This window comes from Peromyscus californicus, unplaced genomic scaffold (assembly GCF_007827085.1).
Source record: "Peromyscus californicus insignis strain IS unplaced genomic scaffold, ASM782708v3 Scaffold_4__1_contigs__length_199733344, whole genome shotgun sequence".
NCBI classification, from domain to species: Eukaryota; Metazoa; Chordata; class Mammalia; order Rodentia; family Cricetidae; genus Peromyscus; species Peromyscus californicus.
This window is the reverse complement of record NW_026294562.1, coordinates 190,581,586-190,600,429: the sequence shown is the minus strand read 5'-3', so window position 1 is coordinate 190,600,429 and position 18,844 is coordinate 190,581,586. Positions and strand designations below refer to the sequence as shown.

The 18,844-nt window shown below is 38.7% G+C and overlaps 1 protein-coding gene across 1 annotated transcript in view; it reads right to left on the bottom strand.

Moving 5' to 3' along the window:
* Positions 1 to 11,188: 11,188 nt before the first annotated feature.
* Positions 11,189 to 18,844, bottom strand: part of LOC128095027 (vomeronasal type-2 receptor 116-like) — a 54,536-nt gene continuing 46,880 nt past the window's right edge. Inside the window, exon 7 of the mRNA XM_052713685.1 lies at positions 11,189 to 11,230. Within this exon, the coding sequence (XP_052569645.1) occupies positions 11,189 to 11,230 (42 nt within the window). The remainder of the gene's footprint in view (positions 11,231 to 18,844) is intronic.

The window sequence follows — 18,844 nt, the reverse complement described above, 5'->3', positions numbered from 1 at the left end:
TTTAAGCTATTCATTGTCATTCTGGTATGGAATTCCCATCTTAACTGTGGTTTTCTATTATTATAGCTAAAACATTTGAATGTACTTCCAAACTCATCTTGTCTTACAAGATTCAAAAAAGGGAAAAATACTCATTATTATAAAGATGTCAGCATTACTAAATTTTAATGCTGGCTATGGACTTATAAACTTCATTCACTCTGCTGAGGTATGACCCCTACATCCCTTGTGTCCCCAGACTATTACAATGATAGATGTTGGATTTTTTTGTCAAAGGCTTGCTTTATTTAATAAAAATATCAGATGCTCATTCTTTCTTATTTCAGTTTGTTTATATGATTGATACATTAATTGATTTTGTTATATTGAACCATCCCTGCATTGCTGGAATGATAATTTTTGTAACACAAGTCTTAAAAGGTCTTATTAATAAAAAAAAATACCTGGAGCAAGGTATTTGGGTGAACACTGAGAGATCAGAGAAACAGAACAAGTCACATCCAACCTCACCTCGACAATTCCTCAGCTGATCTGGTTTCCTCAAATTGGAAGCCTCTATGTCCTCATCTGAATAAATCTCAGCTGAACTGTTGCTAAAATCCTAAAAGCTTAACAGGCCTCTGGTTCCTGGTTCTCACGCATCATATACCCTTCTGCTTTCTGCCATCACTTTGTGGGATTAAAGGCGTGTGTTTATCCCAAGCAAAGACATGAGATCTCAAGTGCTAAGATTAAAGGTATGTGCCACAACACCTGGCTCTGTTCCTAGTGTGACCTTGAACTCACCAAGATCCACACAGATCTCTGCTTCCCAAGTGATAGGATGAAAGGTGTGTGTGCAACCATTTTCTGGCCTCCATGTCTGTCTAGTGGCTGTTCTGTTCTCTGACCCCAGATAAGTTTACTAGGGTGCACGATATATTGGGAACACAATATCACCACAAATTTTAATAAGATATTGGATTTGTTGTACAGTTATTTTATTGCATACATGCTTTGATTATCACAAGGGTAATTGGTCAGCTATTATCTGTTTATTGGGCCCTTTCTGTCATTGGGTATCAGGTACTTAGAAGTTTGAGTTCTATACTGAACTGCTAAGTGGAGAGTGTTCAGCCTTGTCTTGTTCCTGAATTTAGTGGAATCTCTTTGAGTTTCTCTGCATTTAATTTGATATTGGCTGCAGGTTTGCTATAAATTGACTTTATTATATTGAGATATGTTCCTTCTATTCCTGATTTTTCAAGACCTTTATCATCAGGGGTGTTGGTTTTTGTGGAAGGTTTTCTTAGCATCTAATGAGACAGAATGATGTGGTTTTTTTCATTCAGTTTGTTCTATGGACTATTACATTGACAGATTTTCATATGTTTAGCCATTTATGCGTCTATGGGATGAAGCCTATTCATCATGATTTTTTTCAATGTGTTCTTGGATTAGGTTTGCCACTATTTTATTTAGCACTTTTGCATCAATGTTCATGAAGGACATTGTTCTGTAATTCTCTTTCTTTGTTGCATCTTTGTGTGATTTGTGTATAACAGTAAGTTTAGCCTCATAAAAGGAGTTTGGCAAGACCCAGAGAGGTCTGCCCCTAGATCCCATCCCTGGGCACCAACCATTCCAGGGAAGACCTGCCCAACTTGGCCCCAGGTTCTGACCATCTGGCAGGATCCCCATCCACACCCACCGGGAAGGTCCCCCTTCTCCAAGACCCCCTGCAGACCCTGCAATCTCCATGCCCTGCCCCTATGCCCATCCTCCCAAGACCCCAACCACTTCCTGAGACTTAGAGACCAGCTCCCAGCTCCCATCCTGCCCAAGACCTCCAATCTGGACAAGAGCCACGTCCTGAGAATTAGAGACCAACCCCCAGCTCCCATCCAGCCCCAGAACTCCCATCTGGACAAGAGGGGATTGCCTGGGCTCAGACTCAGAGATCTTCCCCTAGATGCCAACCCTGGGCACCAGCCATTCCAGGGAAGAACTGCCCAACTTGTCCCTAAGTTCTGGCCATCTGGCAGGATCCCCTCCACCCCCACCGGGAAGTTTCCCCTTCTTGAAGACCCCCAGCAGACCCCGCAATCTCCATGCACTGCCCCCACGCCCATCCACCGGAGACCTCAGCCACTTCCTGAAACTTAGAGACCAGCCCCCAGCTCCCATCCTGTCCTGTACCTCCCATCTGGACAAGAGAGAGAGGCTTCCTGAATCTGTCAGCTCTATCAGGATCAAAAGCGCTGATAAGACCAAGAATGAATCCACAAGGAGATGGGCAGACGTCAAGGCAGAAGTACATACAACAAAATGAAGAGCACTACACCATCACCAGAACCTAGCCCTCCTCCAACAGCTAGACCTGAACATCACAAAATGGAAGAAGCAGGACAAAGCAACCTTATGAATAACATCATGAAGAGGGTAGAGGCTTATATAGAAGAAATCAAAAATGAAACGGAGGAACAGACAAACAAAAAATGGGAAGAACCCTATAAAAAACTAGGGGAAAGGACAAACAAAGCAGAAGAAAACAATAAATAACTGAAAGAAAATCATGAAAAAGCAATGAAACAGATGAAGGAAACAGTCCAAGACCTGAAAAGGGAAATAGAAAAAAAATGAAGACACAAACAGAGGGAATGCTGGAAATAGAAAATCTGGGTAAACGAATGGGAACTTTAGATGCAAGTATAACCAACAGAATGCAAGAGATGGAAGAGAGGATCTCTGGCGTTGAAGATACAGTAGAAGAAATAGATTCATCAGTCAAAGAAAACACTAAAGCCAACAAAGTCATGACCCAAAATGTCCAAGAAATTTGGGACACCATGAAAAACCAAACATATGAATAATAGAGATAGAGGAAGAAGAACAATACTAACTCAAAGGCACAGAAAATATATTCAACAAGATCACAGAAGAAAACTTTCCCAACTTAAAGAAGGCAATGCCTATGGAAATACAAGAAGCCTATAGAACACCAAAGAGACTAGTCCCCCCAAAAAAGTCCCCTCGCCACATAATAATTGAACAACTAAACATACAGAATAAAGAAAGAATATTAAGAGCAGCAAAGGGAAAAGGCCAAGTGACTTATAAAGGCAAACCCATCAGAATAACACCTGATTTCTCAATGGAGACTTTGAAAGTCAGAAGGACCTGGACAGATGTAATATAGACACTAAGAGAACATGGATGCCAGCCTAGACTAATATACCCAGCAAAACTTCCAATCACCATAGATGGAGTGAGCAAGACATTCCAAGACAAAGCCAGATTTAAATCAGACGGAGTGAAGAAGACATTCCAAGACAAAGCCAGATTTAAACAATACTTAACCACAAACCCAGTCCTACAGAAAGCACTAGAAGGAAAATTCCAACCTAAGGAAGTCAGATACACCCTCGAAAACACAGGCAATAGATAATGCCACAGCAGTAAACCCCAAAGAAGAAAAGTACACACACACACTACGACCAAAAAATAAAGGGAATGGACAATCACTGGTCTTTAATATCGGTTAATATCAATGGACTTAATTCACCTATAAAAAGACACAGGCTAACAGAATGGATATGAAAGCAGGACCCATCTTTCTGCTGCATACAAGAAACACACCTCAAATTCAAAGATAGACATTACCTAAGAATAAAAGGCTGGGAAAAGACTTCCAATCAAATGGTCTTAAGAAGCAAGTGGATGTAGCCATCCTGATATCCAGCAAAATAGACTTCAAACTAAAATCAATCAAGAAAGATCAAGAAGGGCATTACATACTCATCACAGGAAAGATCCACCAAGATGAAGTTTCAATTCTGAACATTTATGCCCCAAACACAGGGTACCCACATATGTAAAAAAAAATCACTAAAGCTTAAACCACATATAAAACCCCACACATTAATAGTGGGAGATTTTAACACCCCACTTTCACCACTGGACAGATCTCCCAAATCGAAACTTCACAGAGAAATAAAGGACTTAACTGATGTCATGACACAAACGGATTTAATTGATATCTATAGAACATTCCATCCTAACAAAAAAGAATATACCTTCTTCTCAACACCCCATGGAACCTTCTCTAAAATCAAGCACATACTTGGCCACAAAGCAAATCTCAACAGATACAAAACATTGGAATAACCTCCTGTGTTCTATCAGACCACCATAGTTTAAAGTTAAATTTCAACAACAACAAAAACTACAGCAAAACCTACAATCTCATGGAAACTGAATAATGCTCAACTGAATCACCAATGGGTGAAGCAAGAAATAAAGAAAGAAAATAAAAACTTCCTAGAGATCAACTAAAATGAAGACACCACATAACCAAACTTATGGGACACTATGAAAGCAGTGCTAAGAGGGAAATTCATAGCACTGAATGCTCACATAAAGAAGTTGGAGAAATCTCACACTAGTAACTTAACAGCACACCTGAAAGCTCTAGAACAGGAAGAAGCAAAGTCTCCCAGAAAGAATAGACACCAGTAAATCATCAAATTGAGAGCTGAGATAAATAACATAGAAACAAAGAGAACAATACAAAAAAATTAATGAAACAAAGAGTTGGTTCTTTGAGAAAATCAACAAGATAGATAAGCCCTTATCCAAACTAACCAAAAGACAGAGAGAGCGCATCCAAATTAACAAAATCAGAAATGAAAAGGGGGACATAAAAACAGACAATGAGGAAATCCAGAGAATCATCAGGTCATACTTCAAAAACCTGTAATCCACAAAACTGGAAAATCTAAAAGAAATGGATAATTTTCTGGATAAGTGAGACATACCTAAGTTAAATCAAGACCAGATAAACTATTTAAATAGTCCAATAACCCCTAAGGAAATAGAATCAGTCATTAAAATCTCCCAACCAAAAAAAAGCCCAGGACCAGATGGTTTCAGTGCAGAATTCTACCGGATCTACAAAGAAAAGTTAATACCAATACTCTTTAAATTGTTCCACACAATAGAAACAAAATGAACATTACCAAGCTCCTTCTATGAGGCTACAGTTACACTGATTCCTAAACCAAACAAGGATACAACAAAGAAAGAGAACTACAGACAGATCTCCCTCATGAACATTGATGCAAAAATACTCAACAAAATACTGGCACACAGACTCCAAGAACACATTAAAACAATTATCCACCATGATCATGTAGGCTTCATCCCAGGGATGCAAGTGTTTTTCAACGTATGAAAGTCTGTCAATGTAATACACCATATAAACAAACTCAAAGAAAAAAGCCACATGATCATCTCACTAGATGCAGAAAAGGCATTTGACAAAATCCAACACCCCTTCATGATAAACGTCTTGTAGAAATCAGGAATACAGGGAACATACCTAAACATAATAAAGGCAATTTACAGCAAGCCAACAGCCAACATCAAATTAAATGGAGAGAAACTCAAAGCCATTACACTAAAATCAGGAACGAGGCAAGACTGTCTGTTCTCCCCATACTTATTCAATATAGTACTTGAAGTTCTAGCCAGAGCAATAAGACAACATAAGGAGATTAAGGGGATACAAATTGGAAAGGAAGAAGTCAAGCTGTCCCTATTTGCAGATGACATGATAGTATACTTGAGTGACCCCAAAGATTCAACCAAGGAACTGATACAGCTTAAAAACACCTTCAGCAACATAGCAGGATAAAGATCAATTCAAAAAAATCAGTAGCCCTCCTATATACAATTGACAAACAGGCTGAGAAGGAAATCAGAGATACATAACCCTTTACAATAGCCACAAATGATATAAAATACCTTGGGGTAACACTAATCAAGCAAGTGAAGGACCTATATGACAAGAACTTTAAGCCCCTGAAAAAAGAAATTGAAGAAGATGTCAGAAAATGGAAAGATCTCCCATGCTCATGGATAGGCAGGACTAACATAGTAAAAAAGGCAATTTTACCAAAGGCAATACACAGATTCAATGCAATCCCCATCAAAATACCAACACAATTCTTCACAGACCTGGAAAGAATAATACTCAACTTCATATGGAAAAACAACCCAGGATAGCCAAAAGAATCCTGTACAATTAAACAACCTCTGGAGGCATCACGATCCCTGACCTCAAGCTCTACTATAGAGCTACAGTAATAAAAACAGCTTGGTACTGAAATAAAAACCAACATGTGGACCAATGGACTCAAATTAAAGATCCTGATATTAATCCGCACACCTATGAACATATAATTTTTGACAAAGAAGCCAAAAGTGCACAATGGAAAAAAGAAAGCATCTACAACAAATGGTGCTGGCATAACTGGATATCAACATGTAGAAGGCTGCAAATAGATCCATATCTATCACTGTGCACAAAACTTAAGTCCAAGTAGATCAAGGACCTCAAAATAAATCCAGCTATTCTGAACCTGCTAGAAGAGAAAGTAGAAAGTAGTCTTGAACGCATTGGCATAGGAGATCACTTCTTAAATATACCACCAGTAGCACAGACACTGAAAGAAACAATCAACCAATGGGACCTCTTGAAACTGAGAAGCTTTTGTAGAGTAAAAGATACAGTCAACAAGGCAAAGCGACAGCCTAACGAATGGGAAAAGGTCTTCACCAACCCCACATCTGACAGAGGACTGATATCCAGAATATATAAGGAACTCAAGAAATTAGACATCAAAATGCCCAACAGTCCAATTAAGAAATGGGCTATAGAACTAAACAGAGACTTCTCAACAGAGGAAACTGAAATGGCTGAAAGACATTTAAGGAATTGCTCAACATCCCTAATCATCAGGGAAATACAAATCAAAACAACTCTCAGATACCACCTTAAGCCTGTCAGAATGGCTAAGATCCAAAACACTGAAGACACCTTATGCTGGAGAGGATGTGGAGCTAGGGGAACTCTCCTCCAGTGCTGGTGGGAATGCAAGCTTGTACAACCACTTTGGAAATCAATATGGCGTTTTCTTAGAAAATTGGGAATCAATCTCCCCCAAGATCCAACTATACCACTCTTGGGCATATACCCAAGGAATGCTCAATCATACCACAAGAGCACTTGTTCAGCTATGTTCATATCTGCATTGTTTGTAATAGCCAGAACATGGAAACAACCTAGATGCCCCTTCAACTGAAGAATGGATAAACAAAATGTGGTACATATACACAATGGAATATTACTCAGCAGAGAAAAACAATGACATCGTGAGTTTTGCAGGCAAATGGATGGATCTGAAAAAAAATCTTCCTGAGTGAGGTAACCCAGACTCAGAAAGACAAACATGGTATGTACTCACTCATAGGAGTGTACTAGATGTGGAACAAGGATGACTGGACTGCTATTCACATCACCAAGGAGGCCACCTGGAAAGCAGGACCCCAAAGAAAGACATGGGGATCGCCCAATGATGGAGAAATGGAAGAGATCTACATGAACAGCCTGGACATGAGTGGGGGTAATGAAGGGTGGAGGGAAAGAGAGCTTGGGGGAGGGGGATATCCCAGCTGGATCAAGGACAGAGAGTGAGAACAAGGAATAGGAGACCATGGTAAATGAAGACCACATGAGAATAGGAAGAAGCAAAGTGCTAGAGAGGCCCACAGAAATCCACAAAGATACCCCCACAACAGACTGCTGGCAATGGTCAAGAGACAGCCTGAACTGACCTACTCTGGTGATGGGATGGCCAAACACCCTAATTGTCATGCCAGAAACCCCATCCAACTACTGAGGGATCTAGATGCAGAGATCCATGGCTAGGCCCCGGGTGGATCTCTGGGAGTCCAATTTGTGAGAATGAGGAGGGTTTATATGCTTGAGAATTGTTGAGACCAAGGTTGGATAAAGCACAGGGACAAATAGCCAAATGAATGGAAACACATGAACTATGAACCAATGGCTGAGGGGTCCCCAACTGGATCAGGCCCTCTGAATGGGTGAGACAGTTGATTGGCTTGATCTGTTTGGGAGGCATCCAGGAAGTAGGACCAGGTCCTGTGCTCATTGCATGAGTTGGCTGTTTGAAACCTGGGGCCTATGCAGGGTGGCTTGGCCCGGCCTGGGAGGAGGGGACTGGACCTGCCTGGACTGATTCTACCAGGTTGATCTCAGTCCTCGGGGGAGGCTTTGCCCTGGAGGAGGTGGGAATAGGGGGTGGGCTTGGGGAAAGGTGAGGGGCGGGAGGGGGGGAGAACAAGGGAATCCGTGACTGATATGTAGAACTGAACTGTATTGCAAAATAAAAAAATATATATTTGTCTATCTCATTGTATTATTATGGCATATTTGACATGATTTAATTAAATCTATTTTAGTGTTTAAAAAAAAATTTAGGATTATACTCCAGAACAATAGAACCAAGCTTCAACATAAGAACGCACCATCGTTCCTACTCAATTTTTCATACATCTTCAGAGGAAAATATTCAGCTTCATAGGGAAAAAAACAACAAAACAGAATTGTGATGGTATTTTATTTGTGCTCTAACAAATAAAGTTTACCTGGAGATCAGAGGAAAAAGTTAGCCACTATATTAAACATAGAGGCCAGGCAATGATAGCACACACCTTTAATCCAAGCATTTGTGAGGCAGAGATTCATTCAAATCTCTGTGAGTTAAAGGCCACACTGGGAACAGAGTCAGGCATGGTGGCACGTGCCTTTAATCCCCGAACTAGTTAACCATAGAGGTGGGGTTGTCTGTGCAGACAGATAGGAAGTGATGGAGCTGGATGGAAATAGGAAGTGATGTAGGTGGACTGAGAGAGGAACTAAGATGACAAGGCACAGAAAAGTATATAGGTGTGAATATACAGGAAGTAGCTCTCCCTTGGACTAGGATTTCCTACCAGTAAGAACTTGTGGCTGGCTTGTTTTATCCCTCTGGTCTTTCAGCTTTCACTCCAATATCTGGCTCCTGGTATTTTTATTAATAAGACCATTTAGCAATTCATGTAACACAGAATAGCTGAAATGATCATGAAAAAAAAATGAAGTTTCACCATTCCTGATTGCAAATTGTACAAAAAGCTATAATAATAAAAAAAACAGTGTAATACTGGAATTAAAAGAGATAGGTTGAACATTGGAATCAAATTGAAGTCCTAGATATAAATTCACACACCTATGTAACCTAATTTTGATAAAGAAAACAAAAATACACAGTTGAAAAAATAAAGCATCTTCAATAAATAGCTGCATACAGAAGACATCCAACAATAGTTCCATACTGATCACCCTGCACAAAACTCAAGGCCAGATTTATCAAGTGCCTTAACATAATACCAGATACACTGAACCTGGTAGAAAAGAAAGTGGGCAAGAGACTTGAAATGATTGGAATGGGAGAAGAATTTCTGAAAAAGAACACCATTAGTACACACACTAAGACCAACCATTAATGAATAGGGCCTCATGAAACTGAATAGGTACTCCAAGGCAAAATACATTATCATTGAGAAAAATCATCAGCCTAAGGAATGAAAAAAAAAGGTTTTACCATCTCCACATCTGATAAAGGACTAATCTCCAAAATATATGAAAACTCAAGACAGTAGGTATCCAAACACAAATAATCCAATTTAAAATGTGGTAGAGACCTAAACCTAGAATTCACTAAATTAGTTAGAAACACTTAAAGTAATGTTCTTTTGCCCCATCTTACTGTGTATTGTTTTGCCTCGTATGGTGTTCATATTTTCGTGTCCTGTGTTTTTGGTAGGGTAATGGAGGCATAGTGGATATTAGAGAGAGGGTAGGTAGCAAAGATTTGAGTGTGAAAATACCATAATGTGTTTAGTTTCACCATTCAAGGGCTGTCAAAGGTATACATTCAGTCAGACATTGCCATACCAACTCCAGTGTTGTCGTGTGACACAAACAATTATGTCAATAATAGCAGACGGGAGATACGTGTCCCACGGGACTAAGCTCCCTGGAGGTCCCTGGCAGAGTGCCCACGTTATGCTTCCTTCTGGAAGAAGATGTACTTCACAGATCATGAGCTCCCTGGGCTATGGGTTCTGTATAAATGCTTTTCTGATAATGTTCTAATTAATCTATGAAGCACAGCATAAATTAATGAATGCTTGGGTTGTAAACTATGGAGGAAAGGGAAGCTGGACATGGATCTTAATCAGATATAGCAGAAGGAGCTATTTCTTAAAAACCCCAAGACACTAGATAAAGAAAGTATAAAGGTTCAGGCACTTTTAGGGAATGAACGCTCACCCACTAGGAATCCTTTAGGAATCCCAACTAAAGTGATTTATGGTAGAAAATGTTATCTCATAGGAAGCAGATGGTGGGCCCCTCAGTTGAGGAAGTTCAGCATGGGAAACTACAGCAGAACCCCTTCTTCTTACAGGCGTAAAAGTACAAGAGTCCATATTCCAGCAGGTAAAAAGATTTTATATTAGAAGAGATATGTGGTGGAAGAACTGAAGAAAGACTTAGAGAGGGTCTGCAGCATCCAAACTGGCTAAGTGGGCCATGGGAACGAGAAAAGTAGAAGTGTATAATAAACTAGAAAACTTTGGGGATAAGATAAGGGACATAGTTGCAACCACAAGAAGTCTACACAAGTCTAGGGACTGTACTATGTTTAAAAAACACAGATTGCTCTTTGGGTCATAAAGTTCTTGTGGGTGAAGGGATATGTCTAGTGCCGATTAATAATTGTGTGCTTGCAGTTTTTTAAAGATGATGTAACTGAATTATTGCCAAGCTCTTGTTGTTCCTTGTATGACTTGATACTTTTCTTTTCTGTATATAAACTACTGATTTTCAGAGGTAAAATTGCAGCAGATTCAAACCACTTCTGAGTGTGTTGTCTGTCAGTCGCCGAATCCTTGCCTTCCTGACTACCCGAGTCCAGGTTCTCCTACAGTCATGGTACAAACGGTGGGCCAGTAGACATCAAAAGAAGAACACAGTTTATTTCAAATCTTAATGTATATTAGAGAAAGAATAAAACTTCTACACTGGTATAATGTCCAATAGCCAGATCTTATATAATAAGCATTTGATTGGAAGTTTACAGGAGACAATGTACAGAAAAGCAGCATATATGATGATTTTCAGCATAGTCATTAGAAGAAAGAGTGAGATACAAAATAATGCATACATCTTGCACTGTATCTTAATAGGTGGTTCTGTACCAACACTAAAGTTGTCAGTTTCTATTTAAGATATGTCAGTTCAGAAAGATGTTTTCTCCTTTAACTTTTGAAGAGAATTTCTCTCTGGTCTTATCAAAATTATGTAGCACTTGGGGAAAAAGATGCATCCCAGCAGGCCAACACTAGAAGCCAAGATGGAGAAGACCTCCACAGCCACCATGACCTTGCCCTTGGTGCTGTGGTAGACAGGCAGAAAGGTGACCCAGACACTGCAGAACAACAGCATGCTGAAGGTCAGCAACTTGGATTCATTAAATGTGTCAGGGAGATTCCTGGCCAAGAAAGCCACAATGAAGCTCCCAAAGGCAAGGGAGCCATGGTATCCCAAGACACAGTAGAATGCAGTAACTGAACCCTTGTCACACACAATGATGATTTGGCCATGCTCAGAGTGTGCATCAGTGTCAATAGATGGAGGAGAAACTCCCAGCCAGATTGCACAGAGAATAATTTGGATGAGGGTACAGATGCCAATGATATAGTTGGGAGCCCCTAAAGTCAGGTAGAACCTCATCCTTCTTCCTGGGGCTGTGACTTTGAAAGCAAGAACAACAGTAACTGTTTTGGCCAACACAGTGGAAACGGCCACAGTGAATACAACTCCAAATGTGATTTGCTGCAGGATACATTTAGCTGCATTAGGTTGGCCAATAAAGAGTAAGGGACATAGGAAACAAAAGAGGAGTGGGATGTTCAAGGTGTAGCTGAGACTGCGGTTATTGGCCTTGACAATGGGAGTGTCATGATGCTTCACAAATACCCCAAGAACCACAGTTGTGAATGCAGTGAAGCACAAGGCCATTAAGGTCAGAGCCATCCCCAAGGGGTCTTCATAGGTCAGAAAGACCACAGATTTGGGAATGCACTGGTTTTTCTCGGCATTGGTATACTGCTCCTCTGGACACTTCATACACTGATCCACATCTGATGGAGAAAGGAAAGTATGATTAGTGTAGCTTCAGCATTTTTAGAGACAAGGTATTTCAATTAAGTGTGCTGCAGAAGCAGTCCAATGTCCACATTCTTCCTGCAGATGTAGGTGAAAGGTATTGCTGCATACCAATGCTTCAATTTCACTATATTCACTCATTATATCTATGTGTAAGGAAACCAAACAATCATTATTATGTTGTCTATTTAACTGTGTGTTAATGGTTCCATTTGTCATCTTAAGGAAAGCACAGATATTTCAGAACAATTCTGGATACGATGTGAAAGTGACTTAAAGTTTTTAAGTGACAGAAGCCGAAATCTTTAACCATTGTTTTGCACAATGTATATTTTAAAGTCCTAGATCCCACAAATGCACTGCTTGCTGATTTCTTTCTGTTCTATGAATGCTGTCCATGTGACAGATGGAGACTGTGTCTTCTCCTGGGACAAGACCTCTGATGTATTTTCTAGTATGAATTTGTCAAGTCAAATGCATTGACATAGAAGCAACACTAAACAGAATCAGTAGGGATTCTTAGAGTCAGCAAAATGTACCCCAGAATCAAGTTCTCAACACAAAGGAGATTTATTTGCCTTGGAGGTGAATGGTGAGGGAATAAGAGACAAAGACAGGAGAGAGAGGATGAGGGAGAAGGAAAAGGACCATGGGAGATGGGGAACAGGTATTTGGCTGGAATACAAAGAACTGCCTCTGGATAGAGAGGAGACAGACATGCTCTGAAGGAAAATGGCAGTTTATAAATGTAAAAGGGGCAGCCCACCTGAGGATGAAGTGTTTAATTCGATAGTCACATCAGTTAGGACAGCCACAGGGGGGTATGGCTAGCCTGACTTCAATACTTTGATATAAAGACCTTGATAGAGAGCCTTAGGAGGAGGAAGTGGCCAACTAAGGGAACAGACCTTGGTGGCAAGCTTTAAGTATGTAATTGTCAGCCTGTAGATAGTGTTTCATGTCTCTAATCCTAACACAAGAGAAGCAGAGGCAAGCAGAATTCTGTGAGTTCAATGACAGTGTGGTCTACAGAGCTAGTTCTAGTATAGCCAGAGCTACACATAAAACCCTGTCTCAAAAAAACAAAACAAAAAACTGTAAAATGTTTTAGGTAGTGTTTCTACTGCTGTAAGGAGAAATCATGAGCTTGGCAACTCTTGTAAAGAAAAACATTTAATTGGGTGTCTTATAGTTCAGAGGTTTAGTTCATTATTATGTTTGGGCATAGTGGCATGCATGCAGACCTGGTGCTGTAGAGAGTACATTAAAATTACACATCTTTGAACCATAGGCCACAGTAATAAACTGACTCATTGAGTGTGGCTTGAGTGTATCTGCCTCCAGAACGACACACTTCCTCCTAAAAGAACACATTAGGCGACATCTACTAATAAAATCATTCTTCATGATCTTTTGGGGCCAAATCACGTCCAAACTACCTCAGTAATCTAGTGTTTTTTAGAAAGGCAAGAAATGGGGGAGAAGGGCAGGGCTTGATAAAGACATGTTGACCATGCTTTGGTGGGCTAAAAATCCCTTCAGAATCATTAGGGGTGTGTGTGTGTGTGTGTGTGTGTGTGTGTGTATGTGTGAAGATTTATATGTGTGCCGACATGTAGAATAACAAAAGAGCTCATGAATATGAGAGTGATTCAGTTTATATGGGGTAAGTAGGAGGATGAAAAAGATAGAAGAAACTTATATAATTTTGATGTTTGAAAATGCAAATATAATTAAATACATTAAACAAATGCCCCCTTACTTGTGTCTTCATCTGGCAGGAAGGACCCTGTACTCCTGTGGCTTGTTCATAAAGAAACAGTAACCCTATCACATAAGGTAGAAACCTCTGTATATGTTTAGAATTAACAAGCCCTACATCTTGATTCCATCACCCTTAAGAAGAGACAAACACCTTGCTCCTTCCCTAATTTCCACCTATGTAAGACCGAGACTCTGTGAGTATACTCCAGTATGAAGGGATATTGTTATAACACCATGAACAACCCAACACAAGAACACTCAAGTAAGAGTGATAGCACAGAATGTTTTTAGAAATAGGACCCCATTCATAAGCTGTAATCTCTAAACTTGCAAGATAAGGAAATGGGATTACAATTGCTATGAATCAGTGAATAATTGAAGAGTCATGATGTGCTTCTAGATTTTAAGTCTTTTTATCTAGAACAATGCATTTAAGGATACATGGAATTAGTTAATTTACTTAGGAGACTGAAAGTTGGCTCAGTTGTAAAAAGAATGTACTGCTCTTGCAGAAGCCCTGAGTTCAGTCCCCAGCAACCATGTCAGGTGTCTCACAGCTGGCTGTAACTCTAACTACAGAGACATTGGATGCCTCTCACATGCACCTCCAATTGTGCACACATAACCACTCATCTCACATACATACATAAAATTGAAGAAACAATAAAATATTTTTCTTAATTTTTGTTGTATTTATCATTGTAAATACCCATTACTCTTATATGTTTTTACTTTTAAAACAATTTCACTAGACTTTTTTTAATTTTTCAGTAAATGTTGTATATGTGAGTGCATGGAGGTCAGAAGACAATTTCTAGGAGTTGGCTATCTCTTCCTACTACATAGGGATGAACTCATCATCAGCTTTAGTAGAAAGGAATTTAATTGCTATGGCATATTACTGGCCATATGTGTCCTTTAGAGACTTTTGCATATGATGACAGTCAATAAAAGAGAAAAAACAATCTGTCTGCCATTTGCATGGAGCCAACTCGAAACAAATAATCATTTGACTAATAAGAGCTTTGTGGGTGACAACACTATTTAGATAATTGTGGATAGTTGTTTAAATACAAAACAATTTTAATCTTATATTTGTGATATTATTAAATGGGTGATGTATAGAAAAATATTGATCACAGGACTCTTTGTATTTTCTACATCAGGTCCCAACCCTTATTTACACTTCCCTAGGCTTCAAATTACATTGATCCTTTGAAAAAAGGATCTCTGGATATTTCTTGAAGTTTTATGTCTCATACTGAACAGTTCCTGATAATTTTACAAGTAATTATTCTTGTCTCCATTAATCTTACAGAGGACATTCATTTGGTTCCTAGCACCCACATAATAGGGTTCATTGGCTCTGATGCCCTGTTCTGTTCTCCAATGACTGCCATACATGCATGGTACTTTAAACTTATGTAGAGGGACATACACACATCAACTTTAATAAATAAGTATTATTAAATACTCATAATTGTAATATAATCTACCTGTAATTTTAGAGGAGATGATCACTCTAGGAAATACCTTGTGTAGAATTCCCATACAGTGCAGTTTGATTACCAAAACTGTTTATTTGAGAAAACGACACATGACATGAATTTTTAATGAGTCAAAGCTGCATGTCATGGTAAAAGGTGTTACTTGAAGATATGCTGTTACTGATTACATTTCTATAAAAATGAACAAGTGATGTATTTGTTTTATGGAGTTAACTTTTATTCCCTTAGATCATCCCCATGTGGGTTAGAGAGGATGATCATTGGGAAGAATTTATCTAGCAGCAAACACTCACTTGTCTCATTAGTTATTTCATTTTCTGGGCAGGGGTTGCAATCAAAACAGCAGACTGTCATTCTCTCCTGCCACAATTTTCTGAATCCAGGACCACAATCAGCACTGCACACAGAGGGTGGCATCTGAGGAAAGTTAGACACATGCTGTTATCAGTAGTTTTACCTATTTCTTCCATTTCTACATTAGATGAGCATGGTGAAATAAGCAAGTGAGCACATTCATATACACATAAAATGAGCAACCACATTTCACTTATTATATTACATAAAACCATATTTATCAATGTGTGGAAACTTTAATATAAAGTTGAGTAGCTTCACATTGCTAGAAATTTAGGAAGAAGAATAGCTTGTTTGTTGAGGGCAAACACTATGGAGCTTGGAAAGTGGTAAATTTGTCAATTTACCACAAGGTACATTAAAAAGTTAGTGGGAACTAACTAAAAAAAATCATCATTGAACTAGCTTGTCATCCTACCTTTAATACGTTTTATTAATTGGTACTTGATAGAGGAGTACTCAGCCCACTGTGGGCATTGCTGTCTCTAGGCAGGGTTGTATGAGAAATCAAGCAGAGCAAGCCAGTAAGTAGTGTTTTTTTCCCATGAGGATCTACGCTTCAGTTGCAGACTCCAGAATCCTGCCTTGTCTTCCTTTATTGTGATCCATGAGCCTAATCAACTACTTCTCTTCTCTTTGTTTTTAGTCAGTGTTTGATCAAAATATTAGCATTGTAATCTATAACAAGTGGACATATGAAACAAGGGAAATAACTCCTCAGATCTCACATAACATACAAGTAGTCCAAAAAAATAGCACTGCAAAGCATGAAAAAACGGGTATAAGAAAAAAACAGGTAAATGGCAGAGCCTGGTACATTTGTAGTGATAAAGTGCTGAGATGAAAAGACTTGAACTGGAAGGTGGAGTGTTTCCTGAAGTAAAAGTGCTTTGCAAAAGCTGTAAGTACTGTGGGAACCTGAATAAAAGTTAGCTTACTTAACATTAATTAAAGAATTTCTTTCAGTTTAAAATAAAAAAGTCTTTGTTTCTTCAAAAACCTGCTTAGAGCAATCTGTATGCCGCTTCAGAAATCTGCTGATTGTTGTGTCTTCACTTTGCATCCTTTCTTCAGTACTGCGTTCTGTGTTGAAACTGCAGTGTCTCCTATGCACTGGCTCTTTCATAGTCTCCACAATATGGATAACTAGAAATCTTTCTTTTCTTTTGCAGTTTTCTTGAAAGAGGGTGTCACAATGTACTGTTGGGAGACCTCAAATCCTGTTATAGACTAGGATGACATAGTTACCACAGAGATCTGCGTTTCCTTCCCGCTGAGTATTAGCATTAAAATATATGGTATCAGGAGGCACATTTCTTTCCTTATTTTCTGTTTATCATATTTACAATTTCTTTTTGTACTTGCTAAGATATTAAGGACTATTTTGAGGAAGAGTGAAGAATATGTTTATACTTGTCCTATTTCTTCCCAAGTATTTTTAGGCAGGGTTTCTATATGCAAACCCAGCTTTCTTGGACTTGCTATGTAGGCTAGACTGGACATAAACAGACAGGGATTTGCCTGCATCTGCCTCCCAAAATCTTGGATTAAGGATATGAACCACCACATACATCTGGCCTCACTAATGATTTTAATGGAAAAGCTTTGAGTTTCTCCTCATATAGTACAATGTTCACAAAAGGATTGCCATAGAAAATATTTTTAAATGTGACCAGTCTGCACAATAACTATTAATTAATAAAGGAAGAAACCTTATTAAGTCAAGATGTGTTCAGTCTACTGTTTCAGGTTTTTGTTTGTTTTAAATTTTAATTCTGAATGGATGCTGAACTTTATTAAGAACTCTTTTTGCCCATATTTAAATAATCATGTATTTCTATCTTTGAGTCTATTTATGTCCCACATTTAATTTACAGATCTGCATGTGTTGAACCATTCTTGTATCCCTGGAATGAAGTCATCTTTGACACAAGGACAGATATTTCTGCTGTGTCGTTGAGTTATATTACTCAGTGTTTAGTTGATAATTTTTTCCATCCATGTATATCAATGCGTTTAGTCTCTAGTTTTCTTTATTATGTTCCATTTCTTCAACATTCTTACCCCCATATTAACAGAATGGATTTTTGCATGTTTATAAGTGAGATTAGTTTCTGGAAGCAAAAATGACTGTTGATTTTACAAACCACTGTTAATGTTTATGTATTTTGATTAGAGAATGTGAAGATTAACAGTTAATTTTTATTGAGAATCATATATTAAGTATTGCCTATTACTGTTATTGCATTATTTGATATTATTCTAACAGTTGTTTTTCTGTCTGGTGTTTTAGTGCTGTCTTGGTATTACTTAATCATTTGAATATATCTTACTTTTCCATGTGTAGAAATTCTTCAAGTGTTTCCATAGCATTGTAAGAATCAATATAAATTCCTATAATTTATGTTCATTGTTGAGCAATTTTTTGTCTCTGTATTAGTTAGTGTTCTCAGGAGTAAAAGCACTTAGAAAATGAATCTGTCTCTGTATCTCTTTATATATGTATATATACATATATACAAATTATTAGAATGTCTTATAGGCTATGGTTTAGTGATCCCAACAATTGCTGCATAGGAAAGCAAAGCTCAAGAATACAGGAACTTCTTAGTCCATGATGCTGAAGGTCTCAGCTGATCTGCAGTATACACTATAATCTCAAATAAATAGTTTCTAATGCCAGTTGAAGAACAGACTTGCTAGCAAGGTGAGAGCAAGTAGAAAAAGAGCAAAAGCTTCCTTTTTCAATATCCTTGTATAGACTTCCAACAAAAGGGGTAGTTCTAGATAAACATGAGCTTTCCAAAATCAAATAATCAGGGTTAATGTTGTGTCTTCTCAAATTAAGTCCCAGATAAAAGATATGTTTTTTCCCATCTTAAAAGTTTCCAATTTGGAGTCTGTTCTCCTAACTGATGACCCTAACCTCTAGGCTTTAAGCCCTGGAATACACCCTGTGCCCTCATCCTGCTACCTTTTGCAGCCCCAGTTGCAGGCCAGCAGGCAATACTCCTACAGGCAGGGCTGGCAACAACCCTATCGTCGGACACTGTAAACTATAAGCCCCACTCCACTGCCCAAAGACTGCCCAAGACTGCAA